The sequence below is a fragment of the Buteo buteo genome, chromosome 23 (assembly GCF_964188355.1).
Source record: "Buteo buteo chromosome 23, bButBut1.hap1.1, whole genome shotgun sequence".
NCBI classification, from domain to species: domain Eukaryota; kingdom Metazoa; phylum Chordata; class Aves; order Accipitriformes; family Accipitridae; genus Buteo; species Buteo buteo.
The window spans coordinates 18,626,434-18,652,921 of NC_134193.1; the positions used below are offsets into that span (position 1 = coordinate 18,626,434).

At 46.8% G+C, this 26,488-nt stretch overlaps 1 protein-coding gene across 1 annotated transcript in view; it reads left to right on the plus strand.

Moving 5' to 3' along the window:
• CFAP77 (cilia and flagella associated protein 77) overlaps positions 1–25,941 on the plus strand; it is a 61,537-nt gene extending 35,596 nt beyond the window's left edge. The window contains exons 2-6 of the mRNA XM_075055014.1: positions 920–1,019; positions 1,587–1,815; positions 14,516–14,618; positions 16,222–16,317; positions 25,873–25,941. Coding sequence (XP_074911115.1) covers positions 920–1,019; positions 1,587–1,815; positions 14,516–14,618; positions 16,222–16,317; positions 25,873–25,941 — 597 coding nt within the window. The remainder of the gene's footprint in view (positions 1–919; positions 1,020–1,586; positions 1,816–14,515; positions 14,619–16,221; positions 16,318–25,872) is intronic.
• Positions 25,942–26,488: the final 547 nt, after the last annotated feature.

A 26,488-nucleotide genomic window follows, 5' to 3' on the forward strand; every position in this document is an offset into this window, starting at 1 on the left:
CCCTTCCCATGCAAAATAACCTGTCCCAAAGCACCCAAACCATGCCTCAGTGCTCTGGGGGACTTGTTGCCTGACCCTGCTCCAGCTTCTCCTAGCAGGAAGGCACAGACCTAGGCTGCCAGTCTCTCACCCCTTCCCTCCTCCACCGCCTCCCTTTCAAGCAGCAATAAGGTTTCAAGACACACACATCCTGCAGTGACTTCACCATGGAGATGGGAGGGTAGAGACAAAGGGGTGAGGGGAGGTCAGTTAATCCTACAGACACCACCAGGCTGGGACACACATGGACTGGGGAAGGGTTCATTTTAAAACTAAACAGAAATGAGGTTATTGAGCTCAAGTTCTCTTCTTTTCTGTGCTATAAACCCCAGGCTCTGCTCCCCTTTCTTCATCCCCCTTATCCTCCCCCTGCAAAAGCCTTGCGTCTTGATTATTCCCAGGCAGGAACGGCAATGTGATTGTGCTTCGGGAAGTTTACACCAGTTTTCTAGGAGGAGGCACAACTTGGAAATGAAATAGCTCAAAGGAAATTTAAGACTAGCTGCAGTCTCCTCAGCAGACACCACGGCTGGGTGTCCTAGCCAAAGGAGAAACTAACCAAACAAGGAGACTTCAAGTCCATATGTATTGAGTCAGTATCCCTATTTCCAGCAAGGCTAGGTCACTTTATAACTCAGGTAAAAATGTGTGAAGTTCAGCATCCCTTAGGCTTCAGCTCTGGTGAAGCCTCATGGCTGTGAGTTCTTTTGCCCTGTCACTCTCACTTGTGCACAGACAGTGGGATTCAAACCCATGCCAAGTGGAGCCAGAGCTACTCCTGGTACCTGTGGCCACGTTCTGTTACAAGTTTTTATTTTCAGGGGCTTTAGCTTATCAGGAGAGGTTTTTATGCTTCTGTTTTAACTTCATTCTTCTGCAGGCAGAACTGGGGAAGCCCCAGAGAAACTGCTACACCCTGCCAGGTTTTGATTTTTCATACGGGCTCTACGTGCAAAGGACAGATGGAGGAGTCCCTGAAGGTATGACAACGCCACTCAAATATAGACCTGCAAGGAAGTCCTAATGCTAATAAGCACTCTCCTCTCCTTCCCTGTGCTATTCAACACTTCTTGTCAAGCTGGAGGTAAAGAAATCCCAACATTCACCCGCTTTCATTAATATTACCCAAATTGCTTGGTGACTAGTAAAGTTTCTCTGTCACATTGGAAACTTTTATAGGATCACACAGAGCCCAAGCAGACACTGGTATGGCACTTGCAAAGGGTGATACACGTGGCCACTTTCATAACTTTGTTAGAGCTCCTACTTTGTGCTCTCAGGGACAATTCCCCTGTGCAATCAGACTTGCCGAGCAAGCCAAGATGGAGGGTGAGAAGACACGTGATTCAGATGGGAGATGTCCCCGTAGGAAATGCAGTGGGATAGGATATGAAGTTCACTCCACAGTGAAGCCGTGGCAAAATGCATGCAAGCCACACAAGGCCCTTGTGCATGCTGCACAAATATCAGCCTGCCTTCCCAAATAGGAGTTACCCAAGATGCCTGATCTTTTTCTCTTTGACTCTCATGTTTCTTTCCATCTCCAGCAATAAGCCACTGGAACACAGTAAAGCCCAGAACTGGTTCAGTTCAGAAGATGCCCCGAGACTTCATCACCATGAACCGTGGTGCTTTGAAGGCCGGTTATACCACAGCCCGTGAATTTAATTTGTACTACAAGGCCAAGGACATTCGGTGCAAAGATGATGAATATAGCCGCTTCAATAGATGTCCTCCTAAAGTACCTGCAGACTTTACTTATGGCATCACAGCACGGTAAGGGGGAAGGCTTGGGGCCCTTCTCAGAATGAGATTATCCCTTCCTACCCTCACGTCTACATCTCCCCCACATCTCAGCTAGCACAGTCCCCAAAATATCATCTGTGTGTCAGATAATCAGCTACCTAAATCTAATCTACATGCCAAAATACATCCCCATTTCACCTGTGGCACCAAGGGCTTGGAACCTCTTAAAAATATGTTCAATGCCAATCCTTTAACTTAAAGGAACGTGAAGAGTTGTAAGCCAGAATAATGGCTTCCCAGGGTCAGAAAAATCAGAGCAACAGCATTTCTACCTGTTTCCACTGGTTGAAATACTCCGGTGCAGTTAAGGATCAGTTCGAGTTCTTCATCCCACTCTCTCCCACTTGTTAGTTCATCGCCCTGCATTGGGCAGAAACTGGTAGTCCAGCAGGATGGAGGCAAAGAAGCTTTTCACTGCTCTCTTCTCCTTTCTTGGGCTTCTTCCCAAGGGCTGGAGGGGAGCTGGTCCCTGCTGCTCCCCCAGCAACCCCTTTAGAAGGGCATAAGCCTACCCATTCATCCCTTGCAATGCAGCAGGATGCGTAAGTCTTCACACTGAGCTAGGTCTTTTGCATCGCAGTGTCTTCCAAAAGATTTTTACAAAGCATCCAGCATACGTGAGTCCTGCCTGAGGTTCAATCAGGTACCACATTTAGAAGTAACCCATTTAACATCCCCCTCATGTACCAGCTCCTAACTGCCTGCTATGCTGCTTTCTGATGGGGAATTGTGCAACAGGGAGTCTGCAGGGGAGAACATCAGCACCTTAGACTGACTTCTAGGTCCTTTCACTGCCTGTCCTCCACAGGAGCACGAGTAAGGCTGAAGAGCACAGTGGTCCAGAAGAACCAGTGTGAGTCCAGCACAAACAAGCGCTCAAAGCCTCTGAAAGAGGCTCCAAAGCAGCCCTGCTGCTGCTGGAGCACGGAGGGTTTTCTTGCTCTGTGCAGGTCTGGACCAGACATTAGGTTTCATTTTAAGAGCTAGATAATAATCACTACCAGAAAAATAACAGCTACAAATTCTAGAGAAAAGACATGATGAACGGCACCGTGTATTTTACATGATAGTAAATGGGCTTTGCATATGCAAATTGAATGGATTTTAAAATGGTATTTAATGACAATTTTCGTAGCAGACATTAACATTAATTGCATCAAAATGAAAATGTAGCATTAGCTTGCTGTTAGCTGCAAATGCCCCAGCTATAAAGCTTTATCTTTATCAGTATCAGCCCTCACCGATGTGACAGGGCTGCTCTGCAAATTGCAGGCAAAAGGGCTTTTATGTTGCAAAAGTATCCCCCAATGTAGACCAAAATCAACATCAATTTTGCTTTATTTCTTCATAAACGGAGGTTAAATGGCTGCCTGTAAGAAGTCTAGGCACGTTTCAAAAGTTTTAAGGAAAATCTGCAGACCCCACAACAGCAGAAGTAGTGGGAAAGGGCTTTTAATTTAAAGTTATTATTGTACAACTTGCCTGCTCCTTAATAGCTACCTTTTATGCAGACTGATTGTATTTATCCCTTTACTTTAAAAGCACGTTATAGACAAAATCAAATTACTGGGATTACCAAGGAGTTGTTACAGCCATTTCAGTAAAAGTGGGAATTTAACACACTTTTCCTTGACTGGCAAGTTAAAGACACCAGCTTTGGTGAGCGCTCGCCAGCCCAAGCCTGTCCCTAGTCACAGCTGACCAGGTTCAGCAAGACCTGCCCTGTTAAAAATGACTTAGTTGTCAATGGATTTAAGTTGCTTCTGCTTTCAGACTCTAAGCCCTGTACGACTGCATTCTTAGTGCTCCTACTTGGGAAGGCACTCACAACTAAGATACATGCTTGTCTGGGGACAGAAGGAAAGAACAAAGGCATACAGTCTTTTTCCATGACTCCAAGCACTTGCTTGCCTTTAGAAATGTCCACTTTGATAAACACCTCAGGTGCAGTGAAGTTTTTCACCAAGAACAGAGCCTGCATGTCATTCCCTAGCCCACAGACCGTACAGCTGAGAAGGCCAGAGAGCAAAGGTGCCTTCCCATCACACTGGAACTGGCTGCAGCCACCTTGCCTGATGATGGTGATATTCTGGGACGATCTCCAGAACACCAACGCAAACCTAGCCAGTCTGCACCCACAGCCCTGTTGCAGCTCTTCTGCACAGCTGGAATTGCAGCTAGTGCCAGGATGCAGCCTCAGGGCTGGGCTGCCTGCCTGGGAACAGCAGCATGGGGGGTTATAAGGCCCAAACAACTCAGCAACTGTCACAGGAACACGTTTGTGGTCTTGCAGCTGTCCATGAGTAATGTGCGGGGGGGTTCTCAAGCCCTGGCAACATATCTCCAGCCCCTTCTCAGGCCCTGGGCTGCACTGCTAAAGGCTTCTGTCTCCTAAAGACACCAAGGTCAGGAGTTCTCCCCAGGCTCACAAGTACGACCTCTCCTGGATCATCCCAAATAGAAATGAACACAAATGCTGTGGTTGCTATTAGTGCCTTATTAATCATGCCCTGGCCCTGCTGGTCCCTCTAGCACGGCAGATCACTTATGCATCTGCTTTCCGCTCATGGTGGACGTGTGCTGCATGGAGCATTTCACAAGGCAGTGTCAGACGCTGGAGTGAGCTTTCTGAAGCTTTGAGGCCCCTTTCCTTTCCTGGGATATTTACCTTCAAAGGTCACCTATACCCCTCTATTAATTCCCCATGGGCATTTTCCAGGGGGGAGAAGCAGCTCTGCTTTTTTGCTGATTCCCCCCCATTCTCTCCCTCCCTTTTCCCAGAGAAATGTTTGCTACGAATCATGTGGCCAGCTTTGTTGTGAGAGTCATAAAAAGGACATTTTTCATCTCTCCTTTTTCCTGCTCTCGCTCCCTTCTCTCTCTCAGTATCAGACAGAGATTTATTCCTTCCCTGATGCCTGTGGCATTCGGAGCTGGGAGGGGTCAGGGGAGGCACTGATGGGACGATAATAGATAATACAGTGGTTCCCCAGGGTCTTGTCCAGCTCCGTAGCCGATCCATCAGCAGGCAGCACTCGTGCCAAGGTCAGCGGTAACGAGGATGTGGTAGGGTCCCAGACTCCCCCATGGGGCATCCTCCAGTCAGGCTCCCCCAGTTCATGCTCCGGCTTCTGATCTCTAGAAGAGCTGCCTTGTGCAAGTCACAATTTGCAAGAGAGCATGTGTCCACCGAGCGCAGGTACTGGGGCAACGACCACGTTACCGTGCATGCAAGCTCAGCTTCACCTGTCCCAGCCCTCATCCCCACCACAAATGGGTCTACAGGTTTTCTTTCAAGGAAAATGCCCATCATTGGCAATACGTCTCCTCCAGAAGCTAAAACCATCCCCCATCCATGGCCTTTGTGCATGACACATTACATAGCTGTAAGATGTGTGTGGATTAGGGTTGCTGTCCTCCTGGACCCAAATCTTTTCATTTAAAATAACCCCACAACACAGTGCTACTAGCAGGTGTATTCAACCCCCATAGTCTTTGTGTAATGACCTTGTTTTACAAGAGGGAGGATGCAGGGCACTGAGTGGGAGGTGTTTTGATGGTACTGGAGATCTAAAGAAACAGAGGTTCTGCAAAGACCTCCAGGATCTTCGCTGGTGTCAATACAGCTTGTTATTCAAGGTGCATTTGGAAGCCCCAGTAGAAGTCCAGACCCACATTTATCCTCCTAACCACCTTTTCTGGTTGAAGTTCACAGTGCACTGAAATTAGCAGACATTAAACGCTCATTTTTGGAACTAGAAGCAAGCACAAAGATATGGATGCTGTCTACAGCTATATTTTAGATTATATTGATTTGCACAAGGTCACACAAGGAGTTTGAAGCCAAAACACACCAGCACACAGTTGGTACTCCAAGCACAAGTTTTCTCCCCAGGAGCTAGCAGTGCAGAGTGCATCCTCAGCACGAACACACTGTCCAGCATTTCCAGGGCTGCTTTTAGAGAAAAGCTTTCATTTGCCTCTTAGTAGTGCAAGTTTCCTAATTCTGCATACTATGTCCCAGAACATATTCCTGGACACAAGGACTGCACAGACGTGCCATTCTCTGCCATTCTACACCTGTACCTCCTTCAAACCCTGCATGGCCATAACCCTGCCTCCGACATGCTGCCATCCACTTGGCAGTTGGCCTGTAGGTTGGGCTGACCTTGGGTGTGCTGGCAGAATTTCCCTGGCACTCTGTCATCCCCATGTCTCCTGCCGGGTCCCCCCCTACCGTTTGCCTTCGCTTCAACCGTCCCTTACCTGAATTTTACATCCCATTTTGCTTCTAACTTCATCTCCTCCTACCAATCCACCTCCCATTCTCTAAAACTGGTCTTAATCCTTTGGCAGCTGCTTTCACCGTGTTCCTGCAACAAACTCACCTCTCTAAAGCATTTGGTCACTGCAATCTCTCTTCTTCGTATTGTTACAACTGGCCAAGGGCATCAGCTATCCAGTACCTCGTCTTTCTTTGTATCATTTGCAATTGTCCTAACACTGTTGACAATTGTCTCACTGGCTTTTAGCAGCTCAGCTGTTACCTTGGCTATCCCTGCAGCTTCCTGGCTTAACCAACTGCTCTGTCCTTATCTTTTGCCTTCCCCGAGAAGGAAGGCTTCAGTGCTCGTGCTTCTGCTTTGCAAGTGGCCTTTCCACCCAAAGTGTCCATGAGGTTTGCACGCAGCCAGAACAAAGTTTAGAAAGCTGCCCAAAAGGTGCTGAGATATTTCCAGCATCTCTTTGGCACACAAAGTGCACTTTAAGACACTTAAGGAACATTTCAGGTCATTAATATATGGCCCTGGGGAAAAAAAAAAAAAAAAAGCTAGTCTAGCTATAGACCCGCTGCAAAGATATGTCAAAGAAACAATACAGAAGAGCAGAGGGTGTTCCTGGAAAGAATTCACCAGGAAAAGCTAGATGGGCAAGAAAGACGAATATTACAGCAAGCCCACATCAGATTCACAATCACTGGAAACCAGACAAATAGAGAGTGTAAAGCCACAAGAGTCCAAAAGATTGGGGCAAACAGAAGTTTTAGAAAAAAAAAATCCAAGCACTGACAAAACAAATTGTAAAAATGTAACATAGTGACTGGAATCACTGTCAGGCTGAAGGCACCAGAAAAATGCAACCAAGTTAAAAAGTATAGGACTCCCATCAATTCAGATAACTGCATATCCTATCCGGTTCCACAGTGAAAGGCACTTTGTGTCTCTGCCACCATTCTCACATTGCCAAGATAAGAATTTCTATTTCTATTTCAAGGATAATTTTCTTCTACTGGAGGCGTTCCAGACTGGGTATATGCTCGCATCGCTGTGTGTATGTTAGTTATCGCAGAGCTCCCAGCTGCATCTGCCTGGATCATGCTGCCTTGCGCCTGGGTGGCTGCAGCATCTGGTTGGGCAGAAAGACCTGTTACCCCCCTTCAAAAAAAAAAAAAAAATCCTGAGTGCACCGTGAAGATACTGGTTCTCCTTCAGTGTAGTCATTTACTGCAGTTGTAACAGTTTCTGACTACTTCAGACTCCCAGCTTAAGAGAAAACAAACAGCAAAGTCATGGTTTGGCATAAGGTTCAGGTCCTGCACATCAGCCACAAAGCTGGGAAAAAAAAAGATCTAAAGAACAGAGATTTACAGCCCTTATTATCACTTGCATTACACTGAAGAGGAAAGGAATTTACTCTCTCACACAGATTGGCTGTCGTCCATGGGTTTATCTCCATTGATTACCACTGGCTGAAAAAATTCTTCCAAAACTTTTACCATCTAAAACTACTACTTGCCACAAGTGGCCTTTTTCCCTTGCAAACTTCTGCTTTTGCAGTCTGTGCAATGAAAACCTGGGTCAGGGGGAAATAATCACAGAATCCTTTTTGTGAAAGCAGAGCTTTTCAGCCCTCATTGACATATTTTCCTTTCAAACGAAGTAATGTTCCCACCCAGCCAGAGAGATTCAAGCATGGGATGGAGGTCAAGGGGAAGACCTTGCTCTTTGATTTGTTTTGCTCAGCGTTGTGGGGTTTTTCTCTTGTTTTTTTTATTCATCGGGATGTTTTGCATTTGTTGATGACTGCAGACTGAGCGCTGTTCACTCTCAGCCATGGATTGAGACCTCCAGGCAGAATAGCTCTGTCCCATAATCACATCCCACCTGAGTTTCTCAGAGGGTAATAGCAAATTTCCAGTCAGCAGACAAATGTGTTGAAGACAAATCTAAACAATCTTCAATTAAGTTAGCCAAAGGGTATCTCCAACCCAAAAATCAATGCTAATGCACAAATTTCAGCTTGTGAAGCCAGTTATTTAATGGGTAAGAGCTGGCTTGGTAACTTCACTGCAAGACACGTGTTTCCATGTGTGCATTTAGGACCGTTACAAGTATATGCCTCACTCTTGGCCTGGGAGGGAATAGTAAAGCAAATTGGTGCTCTTGTAACCATGTGTACTCCTAAGTACAGCTATGAGCATCTGATAAATCTTTTAAAGTGCATGTTTACAATGGATTTTATTCTTTTTACTGTTCTATACATACGAGCCCTCTGAGCAAAATAACAGATCCTCTGACACTTAGAAGAAGCCACTACCTCATTGGCTGCCCACAGTGAAATAATTTATATTGTTATTTCCTCATCCAAATTACAAGGATTGTAAAGAAGCTTCAGCAATTCAGAGTAATCAGTGCTTTGACGGCACAGATCCTGCAGCTGCCGCGTGGGTGGAAGACCCACTATTTCAACTGAGAGTTTTGCCAGCCCAAAGACTGCAAAAAAAAATTGGTCCCTGAGTGTTTTCTACCAATTTTTCTCTTGTTATTTTCTTCAGTGGTTAATGGAAAGTGAGGACAAGTGGAGATCATTTAAAAATGATCTTTCAGGCCTCTCCATGGGTTTATTGCCAGGACCTATTTAGAGGACCATAAAGCTGTAAGGGGCCTATAACTTTGCCATATAGTCCACAAGCTGCTTAGGAAAATGAAGAGCCCTTACATTCACACCCTGCTTGTTTTGCCATCTCTCCCTCTCCTTACAAACACACCCACACGCGTGTGTGCAGGGACTGCGGGAGCCTCTAATTGAATTCACTCTTGTGAAAGCGTTAACAAATTGTAAGTGACCTTTTATACAAATTTCAAAGTCAAGAATTCACCACTAACTGCACATCCCTCTTCTGCCATTCACTGTTATGCAAAACCCACAAACAATTAAAAGAAATAACGAAGAGCCCAGCGGCCCTCTTTCCTAATTAGCTGCAGGAGGCAATGCTTGGGAGTGTGGCTAAGTGCTTCAATTACCTCGGCCCTCCTCGCTGCCCTTGTTAGAAGAGACAGGTCCACCAGCCAAAGGGGAACAATTAAGGCAAGGCAGAGCCAGGCAGTTTGCAGGGGGATGCCGGGGCTGTGCCGGCTCTCGCACAAGGGCCAGAGCTGTAATCATACCCCAGATTCCTGCTGGGCTACACAGAGACAAATTAATGGTAGATAGATTGCTAGCTCCAGCCCATCAGTAACGAGGGAGGAAGGGAGACAATATAGCAGTACAAGGGAACTGTAATCAGAGTTTTCCTGTGCTATCAGCCCCCTTTCAGGGCAGAGGGACCTGAGCATTAATGCCTTACTGCTGCCTGCATTGGCAGTACCCCAAGGCCCCAAGCAGAATCACAGACCCCAGCTTGTGCTTTATGTGCTGAAGATAATCTGTGCTAGCTGCACCGAGGAGCCCCATGCTCCAGAGATGCTAGAGACCAAACCGGTTCCCAATAAGGAATCAGCCTGAGCTGGTGGGAGCTGGTTCAGCTGACCCAGCCACGAGCCAGGGGAAGATCTCTATATGGATGCTACTACCACCAGAAATATCCTTCCCACCATGAAGTACGTGAGAAAGAAATACAAAGGTGGTACACCCTGCAGCTGTCTCCCCTGTGGACTGAAGACCCCAAACAGAGATCCTGGCTGTGCAGCAAAAGCACATCACCCTAGATGAAAAGACACCAGCACGGACTAAAGCCCTCTGAAACCTCATTAACCTTTCAAGAAAGGGTTAAAATGTCGGGACAGGCAGTGGTGTTGCAACACAGTTTTGACATCATAACTGTAAAAAAAAAAATCAATTATATGATTTATCTGTTGCATGAGCACCCACGCAGGGCCAGATCCTGCTGCCACTAAGCTGCCGTTGAAATTAGAGCGCTGTTTTCGGCACAGCCCAAACAGCTGCGCGGCCACCAGGGAGTCGATGCCTGTGCAAGTGTCCTCTGCTCCCGCGCTCCACTCCCTGCCGGATCCCATCCTGACCAGCAGTGGGAAGAGTGCTGCAGGAGCCGTCTGCACTCACTGGAGAGCTACCCGGAAAATCCAAGGGCTGAAGTTTGCGCTAAAATATTTACAAGCCCCTGTGCTTTTGAATTATACAAGAAAGAGGCAATCACAAGTCAGTTTTTACCCTTTTACAGCACAACTTAGCAATCAAATTGATTGCACCTTTTAAGCTAGTATGAACCCCCTTCCTGAGCAAAACCGTTTGTATCCACTTTTGCCAGGTACCTTTTTTTCAGTTGATATATAAACCTTTGAAAAACAAGTTTGAGGGGAGACTGACAACCTTGAAACCTCAAGAGCAGCATGGCATTGATGGGTGCCGCTCCCTGAGCCGAGTATTATAGATAGATTTTAATTTCATTTTAACAAAATAGCTGTCTCCAGTGGAAGAAGCATCAAGAGCTAAATGAGGACCCGTCTTGAGCTGAATCACGTTGAACAGACCTCGGCACTGTCATTGATTTTCTGGGAAGAAAAAAACTGCCTCTGGCTACTAAACCAAATTAGTAGTCACTGATGACCAATTATTTTGCCCCACTGTGAACGGAGAGGCGTACTAAAATTCCAGTTTGTCAGACCCAAGGCTCCCTTCTCAAACACCTTTCAACAAGCGTGTACCAAAAGTCCCTCAGATGGTTCTGACGCCTTCCTGTTTTCGGCAACTTCTCCTCCAAAGTTTTAATGAGCTGCTGCTCTGAGGATGGCCTGCCAGAAAGGGAACCCTTCCCAGCTTGGTGGAGCACTATTTGGCATGGCACAAATCACAGCTGTCAGAATTTATACACACATACACAAAAAAGTGTCAGCCTAATGTTTGCAAATTATAATTACCATTTCTCTTGCATGTCCCTGGTGCCTTCATTTTAGATAAATCCCAGCTCTGAGGTATCAGCTGCAAAGCACCGGAGGCTCATATCGAGTAGAATAGATTTAACTAGTTTGTAGCTCATTTAAGGCCTACACTGTTTTATTTTAATATTGTTAATACTTTATTATACTTTTTAACATTGTTTTCACAGTAAAATAGCCTATTAGGAGGCTGCAGCTTCTTTTCCAGGAGATTTCTGGCAGACTAGCATACCACATTGTATAACCGAGTTAGAAGGCGCTTGTCATTTCAGTTGAAAATAGGTCTGTACCCTGACTCTTGAAAGTAAATTAGAGAGAGAGTCTATTAAAGAGACAGGAACTGTTTCAGGGATAATAGTTTTGAAAATGTGCACAGATAAATTTTAAAATATTTAGGAAATGTCAACATTAGAAGTGGCTCCAACTATTTGACTATAAAAGGAAGCAGCTGATTATTTTTTTCACAATTATAAATAATTTGTTACATCCTATCAGAACTTCTTTCCTTTTCCTTTCTGTGGCAGGGTGCTTGTGCCAAAACAAGGAGATCTGAGTTATTCAGAATGAGGTGGATTTTAATCTGCAATAAGCGTTTTCAGCGGATGCTTCCCCCTCTCTCCCCACAGCATCCGCAGATGATAACAGCAAAGTCCTCCTAGTTCAGAGGAGTAACATCTGGGCAGGGTGACAAAAGGAAACAGAACACACAAGCCGTTCATTCCTGTCCTTAAGTAACACCAAGGTGAGAGGACTTTTCCCAAAGGCCAGCTGCAAATGAGAAATACTGTCACGCTGCCAAGCAGCACCAATATTGGGGCCAAAATTCCCTGTCCACTCCAATGAGATCAGTGTTTGACCTACAAAGAAAAAGCTGCCTTGCCGAAATTTCTCCAGTAACCTTAGTCAAAGAAGCATGTTACCTGATACCCCCTGCTTTTCCCACTTTCTCAGTATTTCTTTCAAAGGAGGCAGGAAAACCAGATGAAGCCTCACGTCCTACAGCCCCACCAGACCTTACGTGTATAACTAAGCACATGAGTCATTCCTACCGGTTTCAAAGAGGCAGTTCATGCGTGTATCATTCCAGGCATGATTCTATACTTTGCTGGATCAGGACTTAAATGCGATTAATCACACGGCAGGGAAGGATCTCTGAAGAGCATCAACCCAAATGTGTCCTTTCAAGCATTTACTTACAAGCCAGCTGTGGACTAATCAGTCACCAACTGGCTGGTCCACTGGAGATGGTAAAAGTCACCTCCATAGAGATGTGAAAACACATTCAACTACCACAGAAAAATCAATAATCAAACACTACAGACAAAGGCTCAAGGTTTTCTTGCATCCCTCCTGCTATTCCTGCACACCAGGAAAGCTCCTGCCTTGGAGAGCAAAGGGACAGGCCAAGGAAACAAGCCCACGTGCAAGGCTCACTATGTGCTTGTGCCAGAAATACCAAAATTTACACCACACAATGAGACTGGAGACCCACTCGGACAATAAGACACTTGGCCACAGGTTTGCCACATCTTTCATCCTTCGTAAATATTTTGCCCAGCTCTGATCAGTATGAAATGGCAAACTGGAAGGGAAGGAGGGGAGAGAAGGGGGGGACAACAAAGGGTAAACGTTGGCGTCACCTTTGGCACTGGGTGTCTCCAGATAACGGTCTGGAGCAGCACAGCTGATTGGTAAGCAAAGCCTTGAAAAGCCCTGCAGCATGTGATCTATGAAACAGAAGGTCTGCAGAAGGATGTCTCCTCTGATATGAATGCCCCCTTGGGATGTATATTGCTGGATTGCACATCTAGTATCATTAGAAAACACGGCCATAGATTAGGCTGTTTTGAAGCATGTGGTGTGCAATAATTAAGTAATAAAAGTCACCACAGGGGTGAAGGAACAAGAAACAGAAGAGTTACTATTTGCATACACACTGCCGGCGCTCTCCGTGATCGTCAAAGATTCTCCAGACTGCTAAAAGCTGGCTGCTACCGATTTTGGACCCACTCCTGCCAAAAGCCATGAAGCACCAGCTCACTCTGTGGCACACGGGCGCTCTCTGCAGAAAACAACCTTCTGGGGGAATTGGTGGCCCAGAAGCAGCCCAGCAGTTAGCCCAAGTCCCCAGTGTCTCGCAGTTGGTCCGGACAGGCAGGGAAAGCACTGCCTTTCTGTTCTGGGAGCTACAGCTGAAGGCACTGTGGGCTACAGGTGGGAGCAGAGCTGGAAGTGATGGCTCCACAGTCATTGACTGCAGCTAAGGTGGGAAAAGTCCCTCCCCAGCAAGGTGCGCAAGGACAAGGACCAATAAAACTTCAGATCAAGGTCCTCCATCACCTTCAAGTGTTTGCTTCTGGGGGGAAAAGAACAGCAGCAGGACCACAGCAATAAGTGATATGCTGTCCTCAAGGCAAGAACCCTGCTGCTGCCACTGCCAGTTCTGCCTCCCATGGTGGCTGATGAAGTTAAAGTATCCGCACTTGCAAGGAGCAAGACTCAACAATTTCAGGCTGCAGCTCTGCCACAGGTTGGTCAGGTTAATGCCAGCTCAGAGCAGCTGAACAGGATGCCGGCCAACAAGCAACTGCCGGTTTTTTTGTTTGTTTTTTTTTACTAGAACCATGGTCATCTGTAGCTCCTCTCTGCTGCTGTCTCCTCCTGGCCAGGATGCTCCCTGGTACCCTGTTCTGTTTCAAGGGGCAAATACATCTGGTCTGTACAGCTGAGGCACTAGACCAGGGCTCAGCATTTCAGCTCCCCTTTCTGCTGCAGACACCTGACCATCTGCATCAAGTCCACTTTTATCCCTATTCAGATTGCTTAGGGCAGCACTTATTCCTGTCACCCAACCTATCATTGCATCTGTGCCTTTTTGGTATACCACAATAGTGCTATTTTAATAGCAAAAGCAGTGTTATTTTAGCAAAACACACTTTGCACCCAGTGGTTCTTCCCAGGCAGCTGCCATGGCTGTGTCAGTCTGGAGGGGACCCAGCCAGAGCTGCTCCTCTGAGCTCCAGGGTGGCAATGCAAAAGCCCAGCTCTCTGCTTCTGGACATTGCCCCATTCAGTGCTTCCATTATTGGATACCAGTTGGGAAATGCTCTCCCGGAGCCATAGCAGGGCCCAAGGTTGAGCCACAGTCTTTGGTGCTCCATGGTCCTTCCAGCACACCTGGGCTTGAACAGAGATAGTGATACGGGCCTTATAAAAAAAGGTTGTGCAAAGATGGAACTTGCACCCATCCTGGGGAACACTCTAGCGCAGTCCTGCTACAAGTTATCACAAGTGTGTGCAGGCTGTGGGGTATTAACTGCAAATGAATGTGGGTTGGAGTCTTTCTTGAGGAAGAGAAAGCCTTTCCCAGTGTGAGGGTTTATTCATGTTCTCACCAGTCACACTTTCCAGGAGCAGAGGTATGAATCAGTATGGGGAAGTAAAGAGAGGTATTACCCTGGAAATTATACTGTTGTCTTTTCATTGTTTTCCAGGCCTTGCACTCCCCTTTTTGACCTCCTCCAACACAAATATAAGGAGCTGTGGATGGAGCAGCAGAGAGCCCTGACAGCAGCCCAGCGAGTGGAGAAGAAAAAGGTGATAATACTTCAGCAGCGCTTTCCCTTGCTGTGCACAGCGCTGCTACCAGGCATAACCCCCCACTGTCCTACCCCATGATGAATGGACTCCTCCCAGCCATGGGGAGAGCTCTCAGCTGGGAAAACATCCTCCCTGACTACTAGAAGGCTGGTGAAGCCTAACAAAGACGAGTTGCTTCCCAGCCAAGATGGGCCTGGCTTCAGCCAGAACATGTCCTGTGGGGTGATGCCGTAGGAGTGAACACCAGATACGCAAATCACAATGTGTGTGCATGAAAGTGCTCTAGAGACAAAAGGAAAGGTGGGGTTTTTGAAGTATTTTTGTACCTGAAGATATAGGCAGGAGCTGAACAATCTCTCCAGGGCAGTGGTGCTTTGGGCAAGGCCTTTCAAAGGCTTAGACACCTGTCCTGCAGAGACACCTTTCTAGCTATCATCAAGGATCTATCTGCATCAATATGCCTCTAGTCACAGGTTGCCCAGCTAAACTCCTGGTATCAATTAAAATGGAGGCTCTGGTTCTTTTTGCGTCACCACAAATGGCAAAATGCCCTGCTGTAACAAAGAATTAAGTTTCAAAATATCTTTGGTATTTATGTCATCCTCATGCCGGGAGCCCTGCAGACTGTCCTTTGGACAGCATCAGCTCTGCTCAGGTTACCTGTGACAGTGGGCAAAGCAATGGAACGGCCAATAAATGTTCAAAGGACCAGCACCAGCCCTGAGCCTGGCATGGTGGTGTTGATGCCAGCAGCCACAGCAGTTGTTAGAGTGCAATGCTGCGCTGTTAAACACACCAATATTGTAATAACATTTAAAAGCAGCCAATGACTGTTTTATTAGTTAATGGCTCAAAGAAGAGTCGAGCTAATATGGTAATGACCAATTTCAATGGGCTTACTGCCATCACAAACTATGCTTTATAGTTGAAGTGCAAGAATACAGTGTTCTTAATTAGCAGCTACTTTATGAATACACAAGCCTAGGATGTTGGCAAGTGCATCCCTACCTTATCTATTAATGACTGATGTTTTTAATCACTAAGTTCCCTTCATCAAGTTCCCAAAGCCTGCAGCCACCAATGACCGAGTTAAGCAACACAAACCTACATCCTAGACCACAGAGCAGACAGATTCCCCAGGGTTTCACACAGCGGCCAAAACATTCACCAGGTACCTGCACTGGCTTGTGCTGGGACTGCCAAGCACTGCAAGCTGCAATTAATCAGGAGAGCAACACACACACTGGACAGCCAGGAAACCCCACCATGGTGGGGGTGGTGGAAGTGACTTTCCCAGCTAGTGATGAGCCATCGCTCTAGCTCAGAGCACAGGGCTTTCTGCAGGCAGGGGTCATCTCACTGGGATGCTGTATAAAGGAGACAGAGCTGGCAGCTGCTCAAGTTTTTCTCATCAGTATGTTTTAGATACCAGTATTAGCTGCATGGACATGAAAAACTACCCAGATCAGGCTTTTGTGATCATCAGTCCAAAGTGACTTTTAGTCTTGTTCATCCCAGTGTCATTACATTGCATGACACCAGCTGGATGTATATAGCTGTGCAGCCGTTTCAGCCCATTCTTGTTTACCTTTGGTTACAGAAAGACAAAGTGCGTGAAACTCACACCACATTGCTGCGAAAACACCCACTACCTGCAAAGGAAGAGTCCTTCTGGCACCTGCCCCACTTGGAGAAGGTATGGAGCGCTTGGTTGAACTCAGGGACACCTTCTAACCTTGCTCACATGCCCTGGTAACACCCTTAGCACACGATGAAGGCAGACACAAGGCTCTTACCTCAGAGCTCCCCAAGACCCAGACCCTAAAATGGTCCTGCACTGAATGTGTTCAAACATCAGCCCCTTTTGGACTTCAGGGTGGGATATTTTTTGCAGCCATAAGCCCTGGAAGAGACACAGCAGTTGCCCAATTAAGGGCCTAATGACTTATTTTCTAACTTGTTTGCGCTTTCATGAGCTTCGTGAGATGAGAAGCATCTTTTTATATCTCCCTGTTAGTACTGGGGTGGCCTTTGCTCTCTGCTGGTTTTTCTGCAACTGCCCTACGCAAGCAGGACAATCAGACCTGCATTTTGGTAGCCTGCCATTTAATCGGCTCTCACCATAACTAATTCAAACCACACCAGATGTTTCAAGAAGCATTTTCACCCTAAGAATTAGAGCTTTCTAGAAAGCCTGCACTCTTGACACCTCTCTAAACTTCCTGATTGACAATATTCACCCTGAGACTGAGCAAAGGGTCTAGCCGGGTTACAGATGTGCGTGACACTTCCTTTAATTGATCCAAATAAGAGCCAAGGTGAAGATTTCTTGTAGCAATGGAATCTAAACATCTCCCTGAATCCATCTGCGCATCCTACTGTGCTCTGGGGTACTTGTTTGAATTCCGTTAGCTTTGTTTGTGGTGTAAATTACAGGGAAACTTCAAGTGAAGAGCTAGGGGGCATTTTAGGAAGGAAGGGAAAAGAGCTGGGCAAGCAGAATGGAAAGGAGACACCAGAAAGTCTGAAAGCACTGAAATCCTGCAGGGAGTTTATATGGCCAAAATCATATCTGGCATTGATAGATACCACTGCAAAGAGCCTCTCAGCCTTCCGCCCCAGCCCTTGTTCTGATGGGGTTATTTTTTTTGCCATGCTGTTGATTTTTAACTGCAGTTTAAACCTACGAAGAAGCCTTGTGACTTCCTGAAGCTAATTTACTTGTACAAGTTGGAGAGTTTCGACCAAGAAACGTATTTTGCACCACCTTGATGTATTCCTCTTACGTCCTGTCTAAGACTGTCCGATTAGCATATGTCAGTAATCATTTATCCCCGCTGCCTGTCAGCACAGAGCTGCTGCTGCGGCTAGTGTCAGGGAAAGAACATGACCGATCGCTGTTAAACAGATTGTGTAAGTCACACGAGATGCTGGGGCAAGCCTCCTCTTTAGAGCTCCTCTCACCCCAGACCTTTCCATCACTATTCATTTTTCAGCCTGTGTTTTGCTTCACGCTTTCCCTTTTGTTTCATCCATGACTGTGGTTGGGTTCCTCCCCTAGCCATAGCTCTCAAACCTCTGAGTCTTTTCTTCTTCTCTCTGCCTTTCTCCTTCCCCTCCTCTTCCCTTCCTTCCCAGGAGCAGCATCCAGGGGAGGAGGGACAGCTCATTTTGCACAGCCTCTGCAGATTATCTGTACTCCTCCTTTCTCATTACATTAACCTGGAAGGTTTGCTTTTCCCCAGCTGCAGATCATGCACAGCCCATGTTAGAACTCAGATCAGGAAATTCATTGCTCAGTTGAGTTTCAGTGCATGGTTTCCTCCAGGGAAAAATAAGTTCTCTTGAACATCCATAAACATCCAGTGAAAAGCAGCACAACCCAGAGAAAGCTGATGATTCCCAAAGACCCTTGGTAGCCACCAAACTGTGCTTTAACTATCTCTGTAAAGTTGGGTTCTACATAGGTGATGGTGGAATGGTCTTGAAAGACCAACTGGCCTAACACTTCAACCAAACCCAGGGACTCCAGGAGTCACCCTATCAATCCCTCCTTTACAAGGGTGACAACAGAGACCAGTGCTCCAAAGAGGTGAGGGAGTTTGTTCTTGCGGGGTTTCTGTCCTCCTGAAACCTTTCTCAGGCTCATCCATGGTGGTGGATAACTACTTTATGGCTTCTTTAAGACTCAGTGGCCTGAGGAGGCCAGCTGTTGGCACTGACCACTGTAGGCAGTTTACCAAAACACTGTCTTTAATCCATATAATGCTCCCATCCTACTGCACAAAAGCAGTATGAAAAGCAACCACAAAAATATCACTTTACAGAAAACTTGTTAGCAGACTCCCATCTGCATATTATTTCCTACTAGCCTTCAGTGACATTGTTCCGCTCTGGCCATTACAGAGGATGCTCATGACCTGGGAACAATTTCAAACTCTGGGCAAGAACATTCAGAGACTCTGTTGCCCTGACTGCAGCCCCACTTTGGACTATTTTTCCATGTGACCTGAGGCTGGTGCAAGGTGCAGGGGTGTGACATGTCCTCAGGCCACTCATCCTTCTTGTCACTCAGTCACCCCCTGTCATCTGGCATGATGCCTTTCAGTCTGGCCTGCTCTGGGCCTGGGGGGAGCAATGCAGAGCACCCAGCTACTGAGATGGTTGTAAATCAAAGCAGGGGGCAGCAGAAAGATGACATTTTGTTCCTTTAGACCCATAAAAATCAACAAGGAGGATTTTTCTATTCCCATCCTGACCCCTTACAGAGAACTGCAGGAACTGAGCACGGATATAACTACTGGCCCTTAAACTGGACTTTCCATTCAGTCCCTGCAAGACTATCTCCTGGCACCACGCTAGAGCTTGCAGAGGAAGAGAAGAAAACAAAGGAGCTTTGCCCTCCCCACTAATTGCTTCTGCTTGCTCCCTGCCTTGCCAGGGCTGCATGACATTACATAGTCATTCAGTCAGTAAAGTGTAGACAAATTGACTATATTTTCATTTGGATTTAGGTTTCAGCCCCACTGCTTTAGAATAATGGCCCACGCTATTAAGCTAACTGGGTGATTTACAGGCTCTCCCATACCGGGTGATCGCTCCTGCTCTGCGTCTCGCTCTGGAGGACCGACCTGGCGTGTGGTCTCCTGGGCCCTCCAGCTCGCTAAGACAAACAGGTCACAGGGAGCCAGTCATGTCCTGATGGGCAGTTCATTAAGGAAAGTTGCTGAATTGTAGGGTTTTCATTTGTTTTGTGTTTTTTTGTTTTTTTACAAAACCAAACAGATGTTAACTCCTTACTCACCTCAGCAAGATGCTTCTACTGCCCTCCTCTTCCTCAGTCATGCCCCAAGGCAAATGGCCTCTGCCTTGCTCTGCTTGCAGTGACATGATTCCTGGGCTCAGGTTTTGCTAACACAGCTGGGACTGTGCACCAAGACTTCATTTATTTGTAGATGTGGGACTACAATTCCTGAGGTCTGTACCTCAAGCACCTAGCATGGACATAAATAAATATTCCTGTCCCCCATGTTCATGGGATGCATCCTGTCCCTGTGGCACTCATCACTAGCATCATGCTGGCCCAGGCAGAATGGCATCCCTGGTGTCAACCAAACTCTGGAAAGGATGTCGCTGCCACAATATAGCATCCCCACAGCCTTGCCTGTGCCAGGGTGAGGCTCCAGCTACCTCCATTTGAATATTTGACAGTCACAATCCAAACCAGTAAGTCAATGCCAGCTACTCCGCAATAGATTTCCAGGGTTCTGTCGAGTCAATCCAGAAGGATTCAGGTGGCGACACCTCATGCAGCAGTGATGTAGGACAGAATTCATCCATGTGTCAAAATAGCTCCACGCACCATGTGTCGCTGACACACACCAGGGTTTTTCCTTTGCTCATTAGAGAATTCCAGCTCGCACAGACATTCAAGGTGGCTTTCCAGGGAGAATAGTCTTGTTTACTTGACCAGACAGGGGGAGGATAGAAAATGCAGCAACTTTGGACAACACTTTTGTCAACACGCGCTGCCTTCCCGAGCAGATGAAACGAGCTACACTCAATGCGCGATATGAATAAGCGATAAGCAATTGACGAGCAAGTGTTCGGGTACCTTGGCAAAAGACTTAATTTGCAACCTGGCACAAAATCAAAGGCTCTGTCAACGGCTGAGCGGCTCTCCCGCGTATGCCTTGCATTACCTGGGAAAGCTCTGTCAGGTAAATTTCCACTGAAAGTAATTAGAGGAATCCCCACTGTATAAACTTTGCAGCAAAATTCTGGGCTCCAGAATTTGATTCTCACCAGGGATCCGATATCTGCTCACAGCCTGATCCTTCATCAGAATTAACAGTTGAGGTTTAACACATACACACAAAAATGTTCCACATTTTTTTTTAATGCCTTACCTCTATTTTTGTCTAAAGAGCTGAACTGACAAGCACAGCTCATGTAATCTTGCAACTGTTGTCTTGTCAGAAAAGCCATAGACTCTGCTTAAATAACCCAGGCTTGATACGCAAAGCACACAGTAGGCTGGCTTTCCAGATACGGCATTTATCCTCCCAGGTTTGAGGGCAGCAAAACTTCATGGAGTTGGAGTGTTATAAAACTTGTCTCCTGGGGCTTAAATAGGACTTAAAGACTAGAGCAATGAGTTCAAGAGCTTTCTGTTGCCATGGTACCAGATCAAACCTCCCTTCAGCTGGGATTTTGGCTGACCGAAAAAAAAAAAAAAAATCAGCGTCACCCAATGGCTGTTCAATGGCCCAAGTGACATGAATTGGTGGGTCCCAGCCCCACAGTGACAATCCAAAGCAGCACCGCTGGCCTTCAGTGATGACCTGCCTACAACAGGCATAATGCGAAAAGAAAATACAACACCCTGCAGGGTTCCAAATGGGCAGCAGAGACCCAGCTACCCTGAGCATGATCCCTGCACCTCTCCACTGGGACCACAGCAGAGATGCCACCTCCCACACCACAGCCATTCTGTGACTAAATGCAGCCTCCAGGTGCCAGTCACCATCACCACATATTCTTGCAGATTCTGCAGGTTTTCTTGTTTTGCCTAGTAGCTGAAGCTTCCAGCAATGCAATTGCTCAAATCACAGCAAAGCATTTCCATGGTCCAGCCTTTCCCAGTATCCCTCTGCATGTGCCCTGGACACTCAACCTCTCCATCACACCCTACTGCTGCCCTTTGCCATTCTTAGCTCTTTCTCATGTCTCCCTCAGAGACATGGTAACCCATCATTCCTCCGCTATTTTCATTGCTCTCCAACATCTCCTGATTAACACAAGAAAACACCACCACTCCCTGCGCAGCCGTACAGCCTGGACCATCTCCAGAGCAGGGTCCACCTCGATCCAAGCCCTGGTGTCCAAAGGCAGCACAAGCAACTGCTGGCAACCAATGTTCATTGCTGGTATGGAGATATTCACCTGTGAAGGAAGAGACTTGGGGTGCTTGCAGCCTCACAGTTTGCTGTAGAGTAAACCCCCACACTCTGTGTTGGGTTACAGGTGAGCACGTACCATTGCTTTCAGTGCTACCTGCTGTTTTGTACACAAATCCACAGAAATGCTTTTTAAATGGACTTGGGGTTTCATTCGTAGACCTATTCTGCCTTCTGCAGAGATGCTATTTACCAACAGACAACTTAGTTTGAAGTAAAGCTCTTGCTTGGCATGAAAAGGGTCAGGATTCAAATCTCAGAAACACATGAGGTCGGCAAGAAAGCTGCCAGCTCTGGTCTGACCTCGCTTCACCTGCCAAGGGAGGCACATGCTAGGTTACAGCTTCAGCGGTTAATTCTCCTTTACTCACAATATTGCCCTGACCAAGTGACCAGTGAACTTCAGCGAACATCTGTGGCCCTTATTTTCAGGAAGCAAATAAAAAAATCCCAAATCTCCATGGGGCATTAAATACAGCAGCCAAAAATTGCTGAGCACTTTTTGAAGCCTTTCTGGGTTTGAGGTGAATAAGGTTCATTTAGCCCAGACTCCCTTGTCCTGCATTTCCCCATTTTCTTAGAATTAGAAAGGTGGGGGCAGAAAAATCAACCCCATTCATTAAACCAGTTAAGCGCACTACTGCCAGGAAAAGCCACAGTATTTGTAACCCTAATAATCCAACACACACCTCCAAGCTCAGCTCATCTTGGACGGAATAACGTCTGTTTTAAAAGTACCTGCCTCTCTCTAACTTGTCATGGCATTTGTTGACAACCCTATTGAAAGCCGCTCTCAATGCAGCTGTGAAGGATCTTTCAGCACCTCTTTCTCTTTCCTAGACAGTTTTTGAAAGGGAGGGGAGAAAAAAAAAAGCCATCAATACAGGGGGAAAAAGGCATCAGCAGCCAACATCAGCTGATGAAGCGCCTCACCTGGGCCCCCAGCACACCGCCTCCAATTAAATCAAAATGGTTTGTTTTTAATGGTCTTTTACACTGACAAGTGGGCTATCATTCCAGGCCTAGAGAGCTGTCAGGGAGCCGAGGCAAATCCTCCGTTGATAATGCCCAATGCTTCCAATTAGGAGCCGAGGCCGCTCCTGGCGCACTAACGATTCCCCAGCCTCCCCCAAGGCCCCTTCGGCGCTGGCTGTTTCGTCTTCCCTCTTCCTCCGCCGCAAATTACTGACACAAAACGGAGGCGCCCCGGTGCCTCCTCACCACGCCGGGCCCCGGCCCTGTTGGATTTAATGAGGTGATGGAAGTTTTTGCGGCTCTTTCGCTAAATTCTTTTCTTGTTTGACAGCTGCTTGAGTGTTGACCTTATAAAAGATTTAGTGTTTCTCATTATTTTCTGTCAAGCTTTACAAGTGATAGCTTCACGGAAATCATTTGCATCTCGATGTGCGCGCGCGCGCGGTTTTTGTCTGTACGGGGATGCTCGGCGCGGCGTGCGTCAGTGTGTACACCCTACCTCTCTCCGTATTGTGTATTTTATTCCCTCCTCCCTCCCTGAAAAAACCTACAAACATGGCACTGTTGTTTTTGGGAAAAAAACCAAACAGGAGAGGACTTAAAAGGCCCAGGATTTGTTAGACTTCTGTAAATGAGGGGCGTTTTGAAAAAGGAATAGAGATTGGTTTCCTATAAAAAGAGCTCAAGAAAGTGTTTTGTCACCCACTTTTAGTGGTGATTTGATCAAACGGATGATGGAAAAACTCAGCTGAGTCTAGGGCCAGCTTTGTTGTTAAAAGTGGAAAATCATACAAGGCTGGGAAGCTGCCTTTGAGCAGGCGGGCAGAGCCAGGCAGGTGCTGGGAGAGGAACAGGTACAGCCGCATTTCTCTGCGGCTGAGTGTGGATCCTTCCAGGGCAGGAGGAGAGCCTGGTGCTACTTGTTACCTACTTCAACCCTTTTCATGTTTTTTTTTCTCAACTTCTCCTACAAATCATCACAAACCATTTAAACTAGCTATAGTAATTAAAACTTTCCCCCAGAAACTGAGCTTACTGACCACCCAAGGGTGCTCACAGTGCCCAGCAGCTATGGTACACACACCCCAGCACCCACCTCAACATCAACAAGCCCAACACCAACTGCACCCACAAAACCCCAGTCGGTCGCTGGGGTATATGGTCTGCTGCTGTCAGGGGAGCTGTGCCTTCCCCGTACCAGCTTTGCCTTTCTGTATCTCACATGCAATTTATTACTTCTCCATTAACATACCTGTTTCTGCTTGCAACATGCATGTGGTTGTACTAATGCTTGACAACCGATCATTTACAGTTCTCCAATTTAAAACATTATCATAACTGAGAACCCAAATGAAAATAACTCCCAAATACATATTTAAGTTTTAGGAGCGATAAGGTTTTTTTATTACCCCTCAAATTCTTTGAAGCAAGCACTGGCATTACAACATCCCAGCTGCAAGTGTCCTGCAGGTTTTAATTTGTCAATAAGAAATGCAATGAACAACAGTAAAACATTCCTTCTAATCAGCAGCTAAAAACCATTGCAGCTCCATCATCCTGCAAGGAAAAACCACCAAGCTTGTGCCTACAAACTATATTCCCCTCCTGCTGCAGCCAGCACTCCAAATCCATGATTCAGACAAAATCCTGGCATAACAGCCCATAACCACATCAGAGTAACGGTCAAGATCATCAGCTGTCTCTAGAGGAAGTACCTTTGGGTTCATCATTTAAAATATGAATTAGAAGAATCAGAGATGAGGATTCATCACTGGCATTAACTTCTCAACACCAGTCTCTGTCATAAGACCTTTGACCCAAGGACACCCTTATCTTGACTCTGATTACTGGCCCTCGTTATGAGAGGGTTTCTCAGTTTTTAAAATAGCACTTGTCCCCTGTCCTACACCTGGTGCTTCCCACTTACTCATGCTGAGGGCAGAAGCTGGCATCCCTCAACTTTGTCAAGGCTCTGCTAATTTTAATTACTGCCAGTTGTGGCTCAGTGTGAGATTTCTCACCTGGGAGGCTTTGTACCCAGACTGGAGTGAATGAACTGCTTTTTCCTCCCCTGTGGCTTCAACCCAGTCCCAGGCAGAAATTCTCCTCTGCCCATTTCCCAGTGCTGGTGGGCAGGCAGCATGATGGGGAAGGCAGAGGTACATTCAAGAGAAGCAGCTCAGCTGCCCTTACCTGCAGGCACTGGATTTTTCCAACAATCCCAGCTCTGAGGGAAAAACTCCCACATCTTTAACAGGAGGCTGGAGTTGGGCCAGCTGGGGATTGTACCTGCCAGCTCCCAGGGGCTACCTGCCTACTGTAGCAGCCCTTGGTTTTGCCTCCCCAACGTTTCCCTCCCAGAGAGGGGTTACGTCACCACTGGTACTTGTGAGAAAGCAAAAACATCCAGAAACAACTGTCTGAAGTTAGGCACTCAAATGCATATTTAAGTACCTGAACGCCTTCCTCCAGCGAGGGGGAGTAGCTAAATATGCTTTGTTTGTCTTGATTAATGAGATCACTAGCAAGCTTTTCAGGGCAAAGACTGCTGTGTATTTTTACATATGCAAAACCTGACATCCAGCCAGCCTGAGCAGGGTGGGGGAAGCTGGAGGCAGCTCCGCACACCCACACAAGGCAGATGTATGGCACAAGGAATTGTGTCGGGGCAGGTAAAACCCGTGGCCCACCCCCACCGTAAACCCACTCCTTACATGAAGACACACATCTCAGTAACTCTGCGTCTACTGTACAGGTTTGCTGCATGCAGCTGTGTGTAAACCCGACTGCTCACCCCAAAGGGCCCTGGGACTTTCTCCCCATCTGTTTATTTGTCAGGGGCATCTGTTCACCCCCTCCCCACCTCAAAGGTGATTCCTGGGGAGACACTGCTTGTGTGTTTGTTGGGCTGGTCATGCAAGAATCCCTGGCCCCAAAAGGGGCTTCCCTGGGAGCTCTGAGCCCATCCTGGTCCCCTCAGTGAAGCACACAAGTCCTGTGTTGTAGGAGACGAGTCAAATTTATTTCAGGGCCCACCCTAAGGGATGCCAGCATTTGAAAATGTCAGACAACAAACACACCATAGTAAGACTACAAGATCTTGTTACTAGAGCAGAATAAGAATTTCCTGAAGTCAATCAGAAAACTAGTCCCCATTTTAAACAGGTTAAGTGTTTAACTTCAGCTGAAGCAATGTTTCCCAAACAGTCAAAAACCCTTGCGCTAATCTGCAGTCTCTTCCCTGTTTGTGCTACAACCTATTTTCTTTGGCTGGCTGCTCGCTGTAACCAATCATTTATCTGCTCCTTTCGTTATAGGTTGGGCCTCATCTCAGTACTTTTCCAGACCATGACGCTCGTAAAAAGGCGTTCAGTGCCTCCCATTGAGAAGTGCCTGTGAGACGTGGTCCCCTTCCCCAGAACATCCACGCAGCGAGGACCACAGGACTGCTGGGCACCACAGCCCCTAGACACTGCGATAGCCATAGGCTGTAGGCTTTCTTTCTGGTTTTAAGAAGTTATGCTAATGCAGATATAGCCAAATAAATCATAAATAAGAGAGGAATTATTCTGTCTCAGCCTGTTCATTGCTTTGTGTCAGATGCACAACACCTTACTCAGCCCAATGACCATGATTTTCATTGTGCTCAAGGTAACAACACTCACACCAGGAACAGAGCAGTGTTTGCACCAGTACAGCCCCAGAGGGAAAGCAGAACAGTCTTCTTCACTGTCTGTTCTGAACAAATACATTAAATGCAACCGTATCCCAGCTGATATCAAGTCTATAATATCTCATAATCCATCAGTCCTTCCCATTTCTTTGCCAAATAAGCTTCCCATCACTGCCTGATTCAGCAAAGCCCTTGCCTATGTGAAGGCACACAAACACCTGCTTTAAGCACGCTGCCAAATTGAGGCCTCACCACAGAGC